The sequence below is a fragment of the Geotrypetes seraphini genome, chromosome 5 (genome assembly GCF_902459505.1).
Source record: "Geotrypetes seraphini chromosome 5, aGeoSer1.1, whole genome shotgun sequence".
Lineage (NCBI taxonomy): Eukaryota > Metazoa > Chordata > Amphibia > Gymnophiona > Dermophiidae > Geotrypetes > Geotrypetes seraphini.
The window spans coordinates 51,807,948-51,822,145 of record NC_047088.1 but is presented as its reverse complement, the minus strand read 5'-3'; the positions used below and the strand labels follow the sequence as shown (position 1 = coordinate 51,822,145).

The 14,198-nt window shown below is 40.1% G+C and overlaps 1 protein-coding gene across 1 annotated transcript in view; it reads right to left on the bottom strand.

Moving 5' to 3' along the window:
• Positions 1-13,154, bottom strand: part of SH3BGRL (SH3 domain binding glutamate rich protein like) — a 70,029-nt gene extending 56,875 nt beyond the window's left edge. The window contains exon 1 of the mRNA XM_033946464.1: positions 12,818-13,154. Coding sequence (XP_033802355.1) covers positions 12,818-12,862 — 45 coding nt within the window. The 5' untranslated portion in view covers positions 12,863-13,154. The remainder of the gene's footprint in view (positions 1-12,817) is intronic.
• Between the last annotated feature and the right edge of the window lie 1,044 nt (positions 13,155-14,198).

The window sequence follows — 14,198 nt, the reverse complement described above, 5'->3', positions numbered from 1 at the left end:
GTCTTTTTTTAAGGGGAGTGGACAAAAGTACACTCCTTGAGCATGTGTATTGTAGGCGTGTCTTATGTGTTTCTAGCTGTGATTTATGATAAAATTTGACCACAAAGTTTTGAGAATCTGGTCCTCAGTATTATATAGACCTCTGTCATATCTCCCCTAAGACTCTCTTCTCCAGGCTGAAGAGCCCTAGTTGCCTTAGTCTTTCCTCACATTACATCCCCTTTATCATTTTCATTGCCCTTGTTTGTACCTTTTCTAATTCCGATATATCTGAGATGCATCAACCAGAATTGTACACAGTATTCGAGGTGTGGCCGCACCATGGGACAAAACAAGGGCATTATAACATTCTCATCATTGTTTACCATTCCCTTTCTGATCATTCCTAACATATTATTTGCTTTTTTTAGACACCCCTGCACACTGAGCTGAGTTTTTCAATGCATCTTCAATGATGACACCTAGATTCTTTTCCTAGGCAGTCAGTCCTAATGTGGAACTTTGCATCATGTAACTATAGCTTGGGTTCCTCTTTCCCACATGCATCATTTTGTACTTGCTCACATTAAACGTCATCTGCCATTTTGACGCCATCTCCCAAAGACTCCTTGCAATTTTACAACTTTGTGTCATTAGCATATTTAATTATACTACTACTATTTATAATTTCTATAGCACTGAAAGATGTACACAGCACTGTACATTTGACTTGCTATGAAGAGCTTATAATCTAATTTAAATTATCTCACTAGCTTATTTCCATCTCTAGATCACTGAAAAATATGTTAAAAAGCAACGGTCCCAGTCAGACCCCTAGGGAACCTTACTATTTACCACTGTCCATCTCGGGACTGCAAAAGATTCAGCACACAAAAATACACATGCACATAATTAAACAAACCAAGATTTGAAATTTGTGAGAAGACCCCCTTTGCATCTGGTGCTATTGTTCTGAGGAAGAGGAAAGAGGACTATAAAACAGAGTTGAAAGTGTTGAATCCAACTCTTTAGACAAATGGCAATTTTGTAAAGATGAAAGTAGTTGCCTACATAAGCACTGTTTTATAAAGACACCTACATTGCAGACATTGGTAGATTCTGTAAGAAAGAGCTAGAAACAGTTACTTATCTTGTGGCTGGCTGCAAAGTGCTGATAGCAGATAATTTTCATACAGAAAGACACAAGGTGGCATGTCTCATTCACTGGAAAACTCTAAAGATTACAACATCAGTGTACCAAAAGACATTGGGATCAAGAAGACCCTATCAGAATTGTGGAAAAAGTAGAGGTTATGATCACCTGTGACATCTCCATCCCAGCTGATAAAAAGCTGAATGCCAGGAAACCGGATATAGTGGTAAGATAAAACCGGATATAGAGATAAAACCAGGATGGTTTTCATTATGGATTTTTCAATCCCAAGCCATTACTCGGTGAATCGCGTGGAGAGAAGGAAGATCCTCAAGTACCAAGAAATGCAGTCTGAGATAGAGAATGACAAGGTGACAAAATTTATTACTGTTCCTGTCCCCGCAGATAACCGTGGGAAACAATCATGTCTCATTCTTTAGATCTATCTTAACCTCCTTCTACACCAGCATTCTGAGGGTCAGTGGTTGTGCCCATTCATATTCTGATTCTTCCCTCTCTCCTTAAAGAATGACATGGGGATGGTTTCCCGCAGTTATCTGCAGGAACAGGAATGGTGATTAATTTTGTCACCGTGTCATTGAGAATAAGAAAATGTGGCAGATAGACACAAATATTTCCCATTATTTTGGATGCCATAGTCTTGATTAAAGAGATCTTCCAAGCATACCTGGATAAGGTGCATCCTATGAATTCTACAAAGAAGCTTGAAAGGACACATTTTAATGGATAAGTTTTCTGTCTCTGTCTAAAAGGATGTCTTTTGTTCCTGCCTGTGCTGGAGGTAATCAAATGTAGAATGTTCGTATTTACTCTCTCGATGGTTTCGGAAGAAGTCATTTAATCATGTTAATGAAGTTTCGTCTTTAAGACAATACAGGCTCAAACCCCCTGCCATGTACATATCCTGCTCACGCACCCCCTCCCCTCTCTTGTCCATCCCCCTTTTCCTGTGATGGTTACCACTGACCCATGTGAAAGGATATATAACTGAAGGTATTCTGAAAATAAAACAGGTAATTTCTTTGGGCCTTCTGTGAATCCTTCTTGCCTAAGGAAATTGCCTCCAGACGTCTGAAATAGATTATAGAATGTTTGCAGGACGATTTCGGGACCAAGAAACAATCTTGTTCGTTTCAATTTGGGGGCTACGTCCGTGATGGACTTGACATTACCAATATTTTGTGAGTATTTCTGAATTTTGAATTCTGTTCTTTAATACTCACAGGTATTGGCATCATGTTCCAACCCTTTATTTAAATTGTAGGGTTTTTGGTAAACCCGCCGCGGTTACTGTTCTTTTGGCAAGGAAAAATATTAATGTGGAGTTTTCGGTAAATTCCCGCCGCGATAATAAGCAGCTGCCATTCTTTCGGGAAGAATGAAATTAAGTGAAGACTTTTGGAAAGTCTCTATTGTGGAGAAACATCTGCGCATTCTGTCATCTGTGCCATTCTTTGCATGCGCTTTTCTCTTCTATCGCTTAGATAAGATTTTATAGAGTATAAGATTATATTGTATATTATTAATGTACCTCGCTTATAAGGTAAGGTAAGCAAAAATTTCTGCATTGTTATATTGTTTTTTTTTATTGAAAAAATTCCTGCATTGTGATATTGTTTTTCTAATGGGTCATAAAGGCACTTAGGATTCTCCACCTCCTAGACAGATGAGACTTTGTTCGCTTCAGTAATAATAATAATAATGGTAATAACTTTATTCTTCTATACCGCCACAATCTTGCGACTTCTAGGCAGTTTACATTTAAGAGAGCTGAACATTCAGCGATTTACAATATGTAGAGGGAGTACAGAGTACAGAGACTATTAGGAATCAAAATTACAAAATATAATGTTTGCTAAGAATTTCGGAGCGGACCTGTAAAGAAAAATCGCAGCTTTCCTGAAAAAAAAAAAAAGGGAAAAAATTACAATGTACAATTTGTTTAGAGATTCAGAAACAGCAAGAATTAGGATTTCAGAGAGCATTGTGAAAAGAAAGAGTGCTTGGTGAGGTTCTGTTTAGGTGATGTATCTGTCCAATAGGGTAGTTTTTATGAGTTTTCTAAAGGCATTGTAGGTCAGTTCGGCTTTATTAATGTGACTGTCTAGCCAATGTTGTTGTTTATTTGCTTGGAGCATGAAGGTTCTGTCCAGAAAGGTTTTGTATTTACAATTGGTTATGCTTGGGTATGCAAAAAAGATAGCTGTTTCTGGTTTGTCTTGTTGGGTTGTGGAGTGCAAAGTGGGTTTGTAGATACATAGGTGCTAGTCCCCAAACTAGCTTGAAACATATGCAGGAGAACCTGAATAATATTCTTGCCTCGACTGACAGCCAGTGCAGTGGTTTGTGGTGGGGGTTCTGAATGATACCCAAATAAACGATATTACAATAGTCCAGGGCAGAAAGCACTAGTGATTGCACTAGTAATCTAAACGATAGTGGGTCGAAGTATTTTTTTGATGGTCTTTAATCTCCATAGCATCGTGAAACATTTTGTTGCCACTATATTCGTGTGTTCAATCATAGTGAGGTGTATGTGTCCAATGTGACTCCCAATATTTTTATTGTGTTGGTAATTGGGTAATCATGGTCTTTTATATGTAGCGTTGAACTGGTAATTTTATCCGTTGGGCTTGCAAGGAAGATTTTTGTTTTTTTTTCTGTGTTAAGTTTCAGTTTGAAGTTGCTTGTCCAATGTTCTATTTCGGTTATTATATGAGTAATGTATTTTGAGGTTTCATTTGTTATGCTATTCACTGGGATTAGGATGGAGATGTCGTCTGCATATATGTAATAGATCAGGTTTGGTTTTTGCAGTGGGTGTCCTAGAGAGGATATGTAAATGTTGAATAGGGTAGGTGAAAGTGGTGAACCCTGTAGGGCTTAATATGAATTGAATGTGAGTGAACCAGGTTGTGGATGTGTGGTATGGGTGAAGTGGTTGAGTTGGAGTCGGAGATCTGATTCTGTGGCAGCCCTTCCTTCTCGTCCTCCTTCTCCTTTGTTGTAGTGACAAGCAGGCTGACTAGTTTTCAGCACTGTTTGTAGGCCGGCTGAGAACTTTTCAGCAGCTTGTTTGATACATAGAATAAGGTTTCAGGTTTGTTTGGGGAACTTACCGAAACAAAATGAAAAAGGGTAGAAATACATTTGTGTAATTATTAAAACAGACAGTCAGAAAGGCATATATTTAAAAACAAAACAAATTATAATGAAAAAGAAAGAGAGAAGGATCAAAACAAAAGGGAGGAAACAAAAAATAAATAATCTAGCACTTTGTAGAAAAGATTAAAATGAATAAGAAAAGCAAGGAGCAAAGTCCCATTACAGTCCTTAAAAGGACTATTATACTTCAAATGCGTCTTTAAAAAGAAAGGCCTTCAAGCTAGTTTTAAATTTATCAAGTGATGAAGTTTCTCTTATATAATTTGGTGCTGAGTTCCAGACGGTAGGGGCCGTCACAGAAAAGATATTAGTATGCATGGTGCCAATGTGTCTTAAAGAGGGAATGGATAACAGGTTTTGATAAGAAGAATGTAATGTGCGATGGAGGTTGTGGGGGATTAATAACCTGTTGATGAAATCAGGTAGACCGGAAGCTATGGTTTTATGTATCAGTAACATTATTTTATAAGTAAATCGATGATCTATAGGAAGCCAATGGGAGTTAATCAAAAGTGGTGTGACATGATCAAATTTTTGAGCTTTTAAGTTGAAATGATTTTAATGGCAGTATTTTGAATAATTTGGAGGCATTATCTTTCTTTCTTAGTGATGCCTTTATATAATGCATTGCAACAGGATCGAGATACAATGCAGATAGAATTGGAAAGAGTAAAAAGTGATTTGACAGCCAGGAGAAAAAAAAACAGTGTTAGTGCATAGGGATGTCCTGACTTTCTGTATCTAAATACCAAGGTCACTCAAACCTTCACAGCCCTGCCGGACTCCTATCACTTTCCTGTGGACTCAATTTTGGAGACGCAGGATAAGGGAAAGAAGTCAGACTCTGAATTCAGCTTGAGGTATGTGGCACCTTTGATTTTGGGCACTTGCGGCCGCCCCAATGTTAATACTACCAAAGAGGGTCAGGATAAATTAACTTTAATTAATACAGGGGCCAGAATTAGTTTTACAGATAGAGCAAGAAAAATATGGAAATTTGTGAGATTCAAGTTTATTTTTAACTTATTGAATAGCTTAATTTAATTTGCTAAGCGATTTACAAATAAAAAACAAGGTGTACACATAAGCTTATTTATAGTAAATTACATGAGTTTGACATATTGACATACAAACTAACAGATACATAAGGAAGAAAGGGCAGAACTACAATTGTATTAATAAAGCACAAAAGAAGACATGAATGGTGAAAACAATAGGAATAGGGAATAAATAAATTAAAGGCGTCTTTAAAAAGGAAGCTCTTCAGATTGCCTTTAAAATGGTTTAGGTCATTTTCTTCTCTTAAATGCTGAGGTAAGGTGTTCCATAATTGTGGGGCCATTACAGAGAAGATATCATGATGACGAGTTCCGATAACTTTCAGTGATGGAATTGTTAAGAGTTTTTGATTAATGGATCTTAAAGAACGTGATATACTATGGGGAATAAATAGTTATTAATGAATTGGGGTTCGTTCAAAGACAGTGTTTTAAAAAACTAAAAGTAGGATTTTAAAGGTAATGCGATGAATAACAGGAATCCAATGTGATTCGATCAGGATTGCAGACAGAGCTTGATAGGTGTGGAAGAGGTTTAATGAAACCTGGACCCAAGAGGCAGGTCTTAGTGCCCATGCAAATATGGATTCCCTACTTATTCAGACTTTCCTTTCTAACCTCCGTTCTCCTTTGCAGATTCTGGTCAAACAAATGATTTCAGAATGGCCCACTAGTTCTCGTGCATAATTTCAGATTGGAAAAAGGAGCAGTGCGGGGTTTGAACCCCCAAACCTCAGGTTCCTTAGGCTGTAGCGCTAACCACCACTCCTCTCCTACGCTTTGAGATCTCTAAGCCTCGGGAAATCCTGCATTATCAGGGCCAGCTACCTACCTGGGGACCGCGCCTGTCCGCTCCTCGCGGAAGAGGGGGTCACGGGTTTCGTAGGGGGCAGGCCCCTGCCTCCGATCAAGGTGGTAATAATCCATCCAGAAGTACTGGATGTTTTAATTACGGAGACCCTGGTCACTGGTTTAATCAATGCCCATCTGGCCGGTGCCCAAAGCCGCCCTTCGGACGGACTTTGGTGCAAAGAGGGGAAACCCTGTATACCAGCTGCCCTTGTTATTGTTGACATGTTCTTCCGATAACCTGAAGTTTTTTCCCACTACAAATGAAACTGCTCAGACTATGGTGAACATTTTACTTCGCGAAAATCATCCCTAGGTGGGGATGTCCCACACACATCAACTCAGATAATGGTCCTGCTTTCACTGCCAGAGTATGCAAAGATTTAGCTATCGCACTCCACACTGAGTGGAAATTTCATCTCCCATATCACCCACAGAGTTCCGGTATTGTCGAACGCATGAACAGGACTATTAAAGATAAAATCTGGAAAGCCACAGCTGGCACATTTGTGAATGGAAAAAAATTCCTTCCTATTGTTTTAGCTGAAATTAGGATGTTGCAAAATTAAAATGTGTTTTTCTTTTCTTTTTCTTAGCAGCCCTTTTTCTTAGATATATGCATGCCCATCCCAGTTTTGGCACTAGGATATTTCTGGTGTTTTCCAGGGATCCTCTTTGTCACTGCAGAGATAAAGACGATCCAAAGAGACATTCACTTTTCTAAATATGAGATGGTTATGCTATGCATTATTTGTCCATATACTTTACTCATGTGTTCATCTCTGTTTTGTTTTTCTATAACAATGTGTTTATTTCCAGAGATAAGTTCAGCTCTGAACACTTGACCGATGGAAGAATAGTTTGAAGCCTAGAGTTATGTGTTTTGTGTTTTGTCTGTGCCATGTGGTCTGTGTTTTTTCTACTTGTTTTGGTTTGAGGGGTACCCCAGGATACATAATATTGGCCGTTTCTAGAGCTAGCTCTTTTCCCACTTTTTACTAGCCCAAATGCGCAATGTTCTTTTTTCCTTATAATTTGCATATGCTAAATGTAGCTTAGTTAGGGGTTATATTTTTAAGAAAAGGTTTTATTCTATATCTATACAGTGTTTATTCTATGGTGCTCACTAGATATGAACCATTCAGTACACATTTCTGACATAATTTTTTAAATACATTCAGTACAGAATTATGGTCTCTCTGAATTACCATAATAGTTATATGCAGCACACAAAAACATATCTTTTTGGAATGTCTGATTAAGAACCTTAAGTACTTGAATATTGTCTCTCTTTTGCCATAACTATAACAAGTAAATGTATTAATATTGTCACATGTTGCCACATTCAGTACAGGCAACCTGGTCTCTCTCTCTCTCTCCATTCAGTACAGGCAACATGGTTTCTCTACCGTTTTCTATCTCTTATTTGGATCACACTGAAGTACAGCTGCTGAATGATATCGGGACTCTTTTCAAATCCCTCCCTGTATGCACAGACATCATTTCATCTCAAGGGTGAACACAGATCCTGTGCACATTTCATCCCAAGCGTGCATCTCACCAGCTTAAAGAGACTGTAATTCATCTTCCTGTACCCTGACTGCAAAGACTTTTACACAATGTTTCCTGTTCATCGGATATAGCCACCTTCCTAAGAACGCTTTGCTGTACAATTCCACCTATTTAACCTATTCTACGGACATTCCAGACTTTATTTCATATGCTGTACATCTACTACCTCTTGGTATGGGCAATGAGACATTTCATAAGCTACTGAACTTTATTGAACAACTTAAGAAAACCTCCAAAGAAGTGAATCATACTATCACTTTTGAAAATGGACAGATTGCACAAAATTTGCTCCGAGATGCTCATGTCTCAAGCTTGGGAACTTTTCTTTGAGTATTCGCCCACTGCAAACCATGTATTTAATGTTTTAATTCACCCTATCTTAACTATTCTACAAATTTTGCTATGTATTGTTATGATTCTCCTTTGCTGTAGAGTGAAACACGTGTACATTTCTTTTCTCACAAGGTTCCTTCTAGCTTTTAAGGCAGTTATACATGAATTTCCAGTATCTTCTCTGACACTTGCTAATTTGGTTCTAATTTGGTATGGCCTATTGCATTACCATTACCAGGGTCAGAGATAATATTATCCCATATCCCATACTTACATACTCTCTTATGACATCTTTGTGCCTTTTTGCCTGGGCCTCCTGAGAAAGTTTCCTGCATCCCTTATGCACCGTTCATTCGCTCAACGACGGGTAAGATATAGATACGACCTATGCAACCTAAGACAGAGGTTTGAACTCATAATGGGAACTGTTCATCTTCATAGCTTGGAGGACAGGGGACGTGCTGATATACTGTTAGAGATTGGCAAGACATAAGCGAGGCAAGCTGGCTAAGGGTACCACAAGTTTGCTTTCATTTCAAAGAATATGGAAGATGTCAGCATAGCTGTTGCAGGCGTTCAGCATTTTGGTTGGCATAGCTGGTGCCAGCCAAGGCCTATGGGAAATTGTATCAATCTGACTCTGGCATGGGGATGCAGATAGACCCTGAGGGCAAGAAGACGGTTTCAAGTAGTCCTGATTAAATCATGATTAGCTAAAATGTGTTAATGTATTAATCAGAAACTATTGTCCGAGACATACTGGAAATTTAACTACAGCCTAGTATTCTTTTTTGGAAATTATAGGTATGCTTCACTGTTGCCGCATTAGATTTTGCTTTAGGTGATATTTACTGGCTCTGTGGAGACCTCCGGCTCCGTGTTAAACTACCCAGCCAGTAGATAGGCCAGTGCCCTTTAGCTATGAGATAGGGGTCCCAAGAGGGGTCCCAGATGAATTCAAGGCCCGAGACCAGGTTAAGGCTAGGTTTGAGTCCCTTATTACTATCAATAAGAATGTTGATTGGATTAATTACATTTATTATAATCAGCAACGCTTTGTTGGGTGTCTGTAAAATTCTCCCCAATACTTTATCCTGTTGCACCTTTATTCCTGACAATGCAGGTCCCACGGGTAAGGTTACTATGGCCATTAAAAAATTAGAAGACCTCTCTGCTGAACTTAAACGTAATTCTGGTTTATCTAATCCTTGGGATCTGTATTTTAATTGAATGCAGGGGTGGGTGAAAGACCTTCTTATTGTTATAATCTTTATTATTATCTGCACTCTTGTTGCTTATGTAATTTTTAGACTGTTCCTGCGCTGTTTGACTCATATTACAGCCCCTAAAACCCCTCCTCAAGAGACATATCTAGAATATCTCTCCCTCCACGCTTATGCTGTGCATTTATGACGTCATTTTCATGACGTAAGAGGGGATTGAAAGGACACATTTTAATGGATAAGTTTTCTGTCTCTGTCTAAAAGGATGTCTTTTGTTCCTGCCTGTGCTGGAGGTAATCAAATGTAGAATGTTCGTATTTACTTTCTCGATGGTTTGGGAAGAAGTCATTTAATCATGTTAATGAAGTTTCGTCGTTAAGACAATACAGGCTCAAACCCCCTGCCATGTACATATCCTGCTCACGCACCCCCTCCCCTCTCTTGTCCATCCCCCTTTTCCTGTGATGGTTACCACTGACCCATGTGAAAGGATATATAACTGAAGGTATTCTGAAAATAAAACAGGTAATTTCTTTGGGCCTTCTGTGAATCCTTCTTGCCTAAGGAAATTGCCTCCAGACATCTGAAATAGATTATATAATGTTTGCAGGACGATTTCGGGACCAAGAAACAATCTTGTTCGTTTCAAAGCTCCTTTGGCACAATGGAAGTAATACAGCGTGCATAAGCAGTGGCGTAGTGAGGGTGAGAGGCATCCAGGACAGTGGCGCCCCTCATCTCCACCCCTCTGCTAAAAGCATGCCCCCTTCCCTACCCCTGTACCTCTAGTTGTTCACCACCACAAGCAATAAGAACTTCAAAGTGCTCCTTGCGACCCCATCGTCTCTCCCAATGACATCACTTCTTATGCACAGCGCCCGGAAGTGACATCAGCAGGAGAGATGACATGGTCGTGAGGAGCATGTTAAAAGTTCTTGCTCGGTGAACAACTAGAGGTACAGGGAAGGGTGAGGGGAGGAGTGGGAAGAGGAAGGGGTGGAGCGGTCCGCGCACTCCCTTACTAGGCCACTGTGCATAAGCAGTAAATTTGAGAGTCCTAGATGATAGCCCAGAGGCCCTGGCTTAGGAGTGAGGTTCATTCCCATTCATGGCATGTGCAAAATTAACCTACTTGAAGAAATTGCCATCAACAGGAACAAACGGCTCATCTACTCAAGAACAGGTGTTAACAGTTCAAGCGCATATTATGTAATTTGTAATCTACACGTGCATTTCTGAATGCCGCTCATGCTCCACCCAACCTCCACCCCTGCACATACCTAGTGGTAAGGTACATACAATCTCATCAAATGTGCATGCTTTTATTCCAGGCAAAATTGATAAGAAGTCACATATATGCAAAAATGACTACAAAATTACCCATAGGGGTCATCAATAAAAGGGCGCTGGGTGCGGCATGGGCAAGGTGGTGGTGTCCACTGGAGGTAAGGGTTTGGGGGTGGGCCACGCTCGTTATCGAGTCAACACTCGTTTTACGACTTAAAGTTTGCTCAAGTGTTTTGCTCGTCTTGCAAAATACTCGCAAATTGCATTACTCGCAAACCAAGGTTTGACTGTACATGAATAAAATAATGCATATGCAACATATAAAAAAGGTATGCTGATCTAGCAAGTCTTTCAATCCTACTATAAGGATTGAAAGACACTTTTGTTAAACCTGCATACCTTCAGGGATTCAAGACAAAGTTGGACAAGTTCCTGCTAAACTGGAACGTACGCAGGTGAGGCTGGACTCATTTAGAGCACTAGTCTTTGACCTAAGGGCCGCCGAGTGAGCGGACTGTTGAACACGATGGACCACTGGTCTGACCCAGCAGCGGCAACTCTTATGTTCTAGTATTCTATAATTGCACACAAGCACACCCAAGGCCCCTTTTGCAAAGCCGCTGTAGCAATTCTCCCCAAAAAAACCCCAAAGAAACCTAAGAAAGTAAAGGAAATTGAAATTACTTAAGAACACAAACTTTCAGTTTTTCTACATAAGCAGTTTTATTATTGAATGTCTTTTAGCAAACTGTATGTCAACTTCTCTGTTGCTTTGCTACCTCCCTTATGTATTAATAATCAATGCAACTTTCAGCATAGTTAAGCTGTTTAAATGATCATTTATTGCTGGTAGACACTCAATATATAGGAGCTCAGATGTGGACAAGTATTTCTACACTGCCAACAGCAGCTAAAAGACAACACTACAGTTATAAGCCAGATGGAAAAAAAAGTGCACTGGCCCAGAAGTGAACAAGAGAAAATTTCTAACAGCTTATCCTACAAGATTACAAACCTAGTTGCACACAGGCTATTGAACTATGAACACATATGAAAGATTTCTGTTACAAAGGCTTGCATTTATACTTTTCTGAATCAGCAAATCTACCAGAGATGTATGGGGGAGAGGCATTTAGTATATTGAACTGCACCACATATGGGAACCATATAGATCTCCACTATCCTAAAACTTCTGAGGATTAAAAAGTATAGGCAAATTAAGTACATGCCTAGGGTCCTCTCAGATGTACTGCTTCAATGGCTCCCAAAGTGGGCCTGGCCCAACTTTAAGCCTGATTAGGCAGTCACCTAGAGCAGCAGGGAGCACCTGCAGTCAAAACAAAACAATAGGTCCCAAAAGCCACAAACAAACTCAAAATCTAGCAATATACACTTTAATCTACATTTTTAGAGGAAGCTTTACCTGGTGATCCTGATTGTTTACTTATCAAAATCTTGGGGAAGCCTGAAAGTTAAGAGGAGGAGAAGAGGGATAAAGCTGAAGGTTTGCCTAGAACACATCTACTCCCTTACACTGGTTTTGCTCTCTAGGCACAGACTTTTTTTTATCCGTCAGTCGGGGGCGAAATACACAGAGTCAGTCCTCCTCTCTTAACTTGCTTCCTCCTCAAAACCACATGAATCCCATTCGTGAGTTATATATATATATATATTTTTTTTTTAACAATGGGCAGAGGGAACAAAACAATTTTATGCCTAGGACACACCCAAAAGGTTAATAATGCTGCCTTGAAAATATTGCTATGATTCGTTCCACCTCTAGATCCGGACTTGTAATTCCATCTAATGCAGTATAAACCAAAGGAATGCATTACAAGCTTATATGTATCAGTAACAGCCCTTTATCCTTAACAAACTACCTTATCCGACTAGCAAGCATTACAATCTCTTGTAGCAAGAGCAAATACAGGAAAAGCTGTTGCAGTTTAGAACTTAACATTTTCACCCCCCGCGATTCCTTAGCGTCATCCGTTCAGCGAGTATGAACGACTCTTAACAGAGCACAACTAACCCCCCCCCCCCAAAAAAAAAAAAAAAAAAATTCAACGTCGCGTACACCCTAACTATTGTGCAGCAGCTCAGCGCCAGCCTTCTCAGCTTGCACACACCGATACGAAAGTCTCCTCTGCAACAGTTTCAAAGAATGCTTCCCTTACCGAAGTGGAGCCTGAGGAGGTGGCGATGTACACGTTGATCACCATGTTGATCGACTCGGAAGGAGCGTCTCTTCTCCGCTTTCTCTTTCTGGGGGATTGCTTCTGAAAGGGGGCACAGCCAAGACTTGCAGGCAACGGGGAGGATCAAACAAAAGCCTGTCCAGCCTCCGCCTCGTCTCCGTACTCCCTCTCTTGCTAGGTTCAGTACAAATACTGTAATGCAGTCAGTTTGAAAGTGCTCAAGAGACAAGCACTGCCCTGAACAAAAGAGAATCCCCACTGAAAATCGCTTGCGAGCTGCAAAGGCGAGGCTCGTTCAGCTTCCCCACATGCAAAATTGCAGATAAGGAAAACTTAGCTTCCTACGTTCCCACCCGCCGAATATTTCCTGCCCATCACCAGATGTTTAAGAAATTACAGGGACTAATGTATCAATACTAGTCAGAAAAATGGCTATGACAATAATAAGAGACTGACTAATGGTGATAAATACCAGTGAGGAGAAAGTGGCTGACACTCTGAAAAAAATGCTCAGAAAAGTGAAACTCTGAAGAGGGGGTGAAAACCTCCTCTTAAGGAAAGAGTTTACCGTCCAGTCATTGCATTGATACGTGAAAATTCACTTTCTGACCACTGGTAAAAATGTTGAATTGTTTTTGCAAGCTCAACACGAAATGTTCAAAAATCTCTTATGCAAAAATATCTCTCAATGGAAGAATAATGCAATGCACACCTATCTCAAAAATCTTAAAGCTCTCAGGGGTCCCAACGCAGCCCCGTTTCGAGATCTGCTTCAGGAGACCCAAACTCTCATTTTAAACCCTCTGTGCAGTCATGGTGCTTTTCCAAGAGAAAATCTGAAAAATAATAATTTGATATCAGAAACCACACACCGTGGCAGGCTGCTCTAACATGCTACGATGAGGGAAATTATACCATCTTATGGGCAAGGATAAGAGGGAAGGAAGCACTGAATACTCACATACCGTACACTGAATTCGTACATTCCAAACCACGGGGACCGCTACCCTCCTCACCTGAAGGTATAAATCGGGTGAGGAGGGTAGTGGTCCCCGTGGTTTGGAATGTTCGAATTCAGTGTACGGTATGTGAGTATTCAGTGCTTCCTTCCCTCTTATCCTTGCCCATAAGATGGTATAATTTCCCTCATCGTAGCATGTTAGAGCAGCCTGCCACAGTGTGTGGTTTCTGATATCAAATTATTATTTTTCAGATTTTCTCTTGGAAAAGCACCATGACTGCACAGAGGGTTTAAAATGAGAGTTTGGGTCTCCTGAAGCAGATCTCGAAACGGGGCCGCGTTGGGACCCCTGAGAGCTTTAAGATTTTTGAGATAGGTGTGCATTGCATTATTCTTCCA